The 4,907-nt window shown below is 34.0% G+C and overlaps 1 protein-coding gene across 1 annotated transcript; it reads right to left on the reverse strand.

Annotated features, from left to right (window-relative positions):
• Window positions 1–635: 635 nt before the first annotated feature.
• LOC142165350 (uncharacterized) lies at window positions 636–2,609 on the reverse strand. Its single transcript, XM_075223923.1, has 2 exons — window positions 2,559–2,609; window positions 636–1,172 (listed from the first exon to the last, which is right to left on the reverse strand). The coding sequence occupies exons 1-2, from the start codon at window positions 2,607–2,609 to the stop codon at window positions 636–638; spliced, it is 588 nt and encodes a 195-aa protein (XP_075080024.1).
• Between the last annotated feature and the right edge of the window lie 2,298 nt (window positions 2,610–4,907).

Here is a 4,907-nt window from a genome sequence, read left to right on the forward strand (position 1 = left end):
CGAACATGTATACAATATACATTTACCTAACATTAAACAGAAAGTAAAACTATTATACTGCATAAATGTTATACAAGTTAAAATATACTATGCATATGCTACCTTTTGCACAAGGAAACAACTATCATTCCCATTTGAGTCAAGAACGTGTAACTGATATTAGTTAAACTGATATTATAACCGACAATCAATCAAATCAACGAAATCATTACAAATTGGTAGTTAATAATCTTACCGTATTTAACAAAATTAAAAGAGAGATTGGGACTAGTCGCGTTCTCTGTTTGTTTCTATAACAGAGGAGTAGCTGTGAAACTCTAGGCCAAGAAGAAAATGGAGAATCGAAGCAAAGTAAAGCGAAGAAAGCAAAAGCCGAAGCCCAAATCAGCAACTAAATTTTCTTTTCACATCACAATGTTACTCTAATAAAGAATATATTAATCCTTGAATACTAAGCAAACTAAAACATTGTTTAAAACGAATAATAGAACTATATTTAATCAAAACGAACTAATACTAATTCATAAATCAATACTAATTGATACTAATGACTAATACTCATGTAAATAACTATGATTACATGATGTTTATTCATTAACTACTACGAATAGGCAAAAAGAAAAAAATTAAACTACTCAATCATCTTTAACCACAGATCCATCACCGATCAAGTGATCTATTTTTCCATCAGGGTACTCAAAGAAGTCTGCCACATCCAAGTGGGTGATGTCAAAATCATTGTCAGAAACAAAATTGGCTTCAGGGCCTTTATTCTTTAGAGATGCTTGATAAAGCTCAACCAAATGTCTTGGTACACGACAAATATTTGCCCAATGCCATTTTCCACCGCAACGATAACATTCAGTTTCTGAACTATTTGCCTTTGGCTTCTCATCTTTCCCTTTCCACTTTTGGTGGTTATTTTTCTTTGGAGGGTGATTAAAACCAGGAAAATTTCTGCCTTGTCCACGGCCACGACCACGACCACGAATAGGGCCACGGCCTTTTCCACGCTTAGCATAATGAGAATACACCTCATCCACTTCAGGCAATGGTGTAGACCCAATGAGTCGATTTTCATGATTTCTCATGAGCAAGTCATTGTTTCGCTCAGCCACGAGGAGAAGAGAAATCAGCTCAGAGTACTTCTTGAAACCTTTCTCTCTGTATTGCTGTTACAGGACCATATTGGAGGCATGAAACGTTGTAAACGTTTTTTCAAACATATCATAATCGGTGATAGTATCTCCAAAGAGTTTCAATTTAGAAGTAATTCTGAATATCGCAGAATTATATTCAGAAACAGACTTAAAGTCTTGGAGCCTCAGATAAGCCCAATCATATCGTATTTGTGAAAGAGTGACCAACTTTAAGTTGTCATATCTTTCCTTTAAGCCACTCCACAAAACAAGTGGATCTTTGACCGTGAGATATTCTATTTTCAACCCTTCATCAAGGTGATGTCGCAAGAAAATCAAGGCCTTAGCACAGTCTTGGGTGGATGCTTTAGTTTTGTCTTTAATGGCGTCTCCAAGACCCATTACATCTAAATGGATCTCAACATCCAACGCCCATGTCATATAGTTCTTGCCCGAAATTTCAAGGGCAACGAACTTTCTTTTCATAATGTGAGTCATAATTAAAAAGAGGAGAAAATTTATACCTTAATCTTCTCAAAGAGCTTCTTGAGACGGTAGAGTCTCGTGCTGATAACGTGTGATGAAAACAATAAAAGAAGAAGAACAATATTGCAGAGAAAGAGAGAGATGAAATTCTTATTGAATTTTGGGATGAATTACTATGGAATAGAACCCTTTATTTATATGGAGAGATTGACTTAGCCATCAAGTAATAAACCCTAGAATCTCTCTAAATATAAACATTCACCATAAATAAAATTCTTTTTATAACAATTATATAATTTTATTGCTTTTATAGTTGAATATTTTAGGATAATGTCATGACACATCTCATATTTTGTATTATTTTCTTGGAAAATACTTTATATAGTTGTATCTTACTAGGATTAAAGAAATATTTTGAGCACAAGTTATATGTTTTGTTCTACAAAGATTTACCGGGAAAAACCCCGAAAAACCCGAAAACCCGAGTTTTATTGGTTTGGTTTGGTCTTTAGATTTAATAACCCGACACAATCGGTTTGGTTTGGTAATTGTAAAATTCGATCAAACCCGACTTACGTATACCTTACTTGGGTTGTACCCAATTCAATCTAACTGTTATTTGGCCCAATTCAACCTAACTTTTAGTCGCTCTCAAAATAATTGTCGAAATATATATATATATATATTTGTTTTTTTTCTGTATGTTATATACAAAAAAGTATACAAATTTTATACACTTTTACTGCTACCGAATATAAATAATTTTGGCCGCGGGCTAAAATTGTTCTTTTTCCAAGATTTATCAAGTTCAAGCTGTCTAAATTTGCCCAAGTTGGACAAGTCATATTTTCATGGGCAGATTTTTACCACTCTTAATTCCACAAGAATTTGATTGGAATAGGTGAAATCAAGAAACTGGAAGAAGACAAGTACCTGGTTGAGAAGCAGCAATCTTGAAAGCCTTGGTCCGAGCTCTCTGATCATTCCTATCCATGTATAATTTGATAACTACCTTTTGCTGTCCAATTTATGAAACTACGTCAGATAATCACAATTCCACCGATACCAAAAAATAAGAAGTAATACAAAGTACATGTTGTAGAGTTAAAATTCAGATTAAAATTATATTTAAAATTTAAGACACGCATACTTTCATTTTACTAATCTTGATTGAGAACTTGGTTTGCAATATAATCAGTAGGGAATTTTTTTGGATTTATAGTTGGCCATAAGCACAGAAAGAACACATATTGAAGACAAAAATATCACTTCATCGAAACCCTCCAGATACGTCATGGATATGACTTAATCATTTTGATGTGTGGTTAACAAGAAAAATTTAGAAATTAATCTTCCTTTTTTGTTTTGATATATAAAAAAATCAATTAGTCATCTTCCTTGCAATCCCTAGGAATAAAAAGTCATTGCAGTTGAGTGAGAATGTAGACGCCGTATAGGGAAAACGTCTTCTTCTAGCTGGCCAGTGGAAATTACATTAGCTTCTTTTTTTATTTCCTAAAATTAAATAGCAATAATCTCTCTCTTTAGTAGTTCACTGAATTACATTAGCTTCTTCCTGATTTCCTAATCTTACAATACTAAACTAGTGTTTGGTTTGAAGTCTATTTTTTAGTTTACATTTTCTTTTTTATATGTCATCCTAATATAAGGACAGTCGATTTTCACGCCTCAAAGCCGTTTTATTTATTATTACTGTATTATTTTCAAACATTTTTCTAGATAATTCTGGAGTATGGACAAAGTATTAGAGCATGATCAAGCTTATTCTGATTTAGAAAGGCATTAATCATTGAGGGACACTTGTTATTTATTTCAAAAAAAACAAAAGGTCTCACATGTAATATTTGAAGGCCAGCTTCCACATAAATATGTTTTAACTAAATCGTTTTTTTACCAAGTAATGGGAGCAGTAATATTTTAAAGAAGAGTTCAGACAGAAAGATAATGATGTTGATATATATAGAGAGAGGGATCTTGACAATCTTCTGCGATCTTGAATTATTGGGTCGGTGGACGAGATGATAACCATCTCAAGAATTAAGATATTCTTGAGATAATAACTAGTGATGATACAATATAAAATCTGGGGAACCCTCCTGCTCCACCCAAAAATGATTACTTATCGATTTGTTAATTGATAATAGGCTATATTTATGTAGTTTAGCGATCATTTATGTTTTAATTTGGCTATGCTTTATTGTTATATGAAGGTTAAATGACAATAAATGGCTCATTATGAATTTTGTGCTTTGCAGGAGCAAGTCTTGATTATGAGGACATTGAACAGTGGTTGGAGCTAATTTGGAGCAAGGAAAGCCAACCGGAGGTGAATGCACGTGAAAGAAGAAGGAAAAAAATAATAGAAAACAGCTGAACTTCATGAGCGCGGGCCAAGCGCGGCCGCGCTCGTTAGGCAGAATAAAATGCGATATGCGTGGCCCAAGCGCGGTCGCGCTCGTCACTTTGAGGAACATTATTTTCAGGGGTAATTTCGTAAGTTCGGGGGCAACTCTCCTTAACATATAAGAAGCCAAGGTCGCCCAAAAAGAAGATATCAAGGTTTTTGAAGGATTATTGAAAGCAAGAAGAGGCAAGAGGCAAGGCGGAAGATTCGGCATAAAGTTTTGCTTTTCTTCCTCTTGTTTTGATCATTAATGATGAATTCTACTGTTATGATTGTGAAAACGATTATGCATAGCTAAACATTTAATCTATGGTTTTGATGGAGCCTCTTGGAGGATGAATTTCTTATATGTTAATATAGATTTGCCTTAATAATTTCTCTATTTGTTCAACTATATTGTGATTGATGTTAATTGAAGGGCCCTCAATCGGCTGTGCCTATTTAGTATGCATTACTCGGGAGAGAGTGTATATTTAGGTAGTTGTTGAACAACACCACTCCTAACGTATATGAGAGATCAATACGAAGGGTTTAAAGGTGGGTTTAGGGATAACAAAACCTTGAGTGCGATCTAAGTGAGCTGTAACTAAGGCCAGCTAGCGTAATTCGGGAGAATATGTCTAGTATATTGTTATAATTATTCGGGAGAGAGTTACGACACTCAGAGTGCTCATGATCGATAGAGAGAACTTAGGCAAATTTATAGCAAACATAGCGGAAAGGATTCCGACAAGAGAGGAAATCATAACCTTAGACCATTCTCATTCTTGCTTACAATCAGTCTATAGCTAGTCTTAATTTAATGCATTTTTATTACATAATATTTAGTTAATAAATACCTAAATTTCTACTCAAAT

The sequence above is a fragment of the Nicotiana tabacum genome, chromosome 10, assembly GCF_000715075.1.
Source record: "Nicotiana tabacum cultivar K326 chromosome 10, ASM71507v2, whole genome shotgun sequence".
NCBI lineage: Eukaryota > Viridiplantae > Streptophyta > Magnoliopsida > Solanales > Solanaceae > Nicotiana > Nicotiana tabacum.

What these genes read in the sequence shown, in the direction of transcription:
- LOC142165350 (XM_075223923.1), bottom strand. Translation starts at nt 2,609, where the DNA reads ATGATCAGAGAGCTCGGACCAAGGCTTTCAAGATTGCTGCTTCTCAAC. An exon ending in GATTGCTGCTTCTCAACCAG is followed by an intron (nt 1,173 to 2,558) that starts GTACTTGTCTTC and finishes GTCCTGTAACAG; the next exon opens with CAATACAGAGAGAAAGGTTT.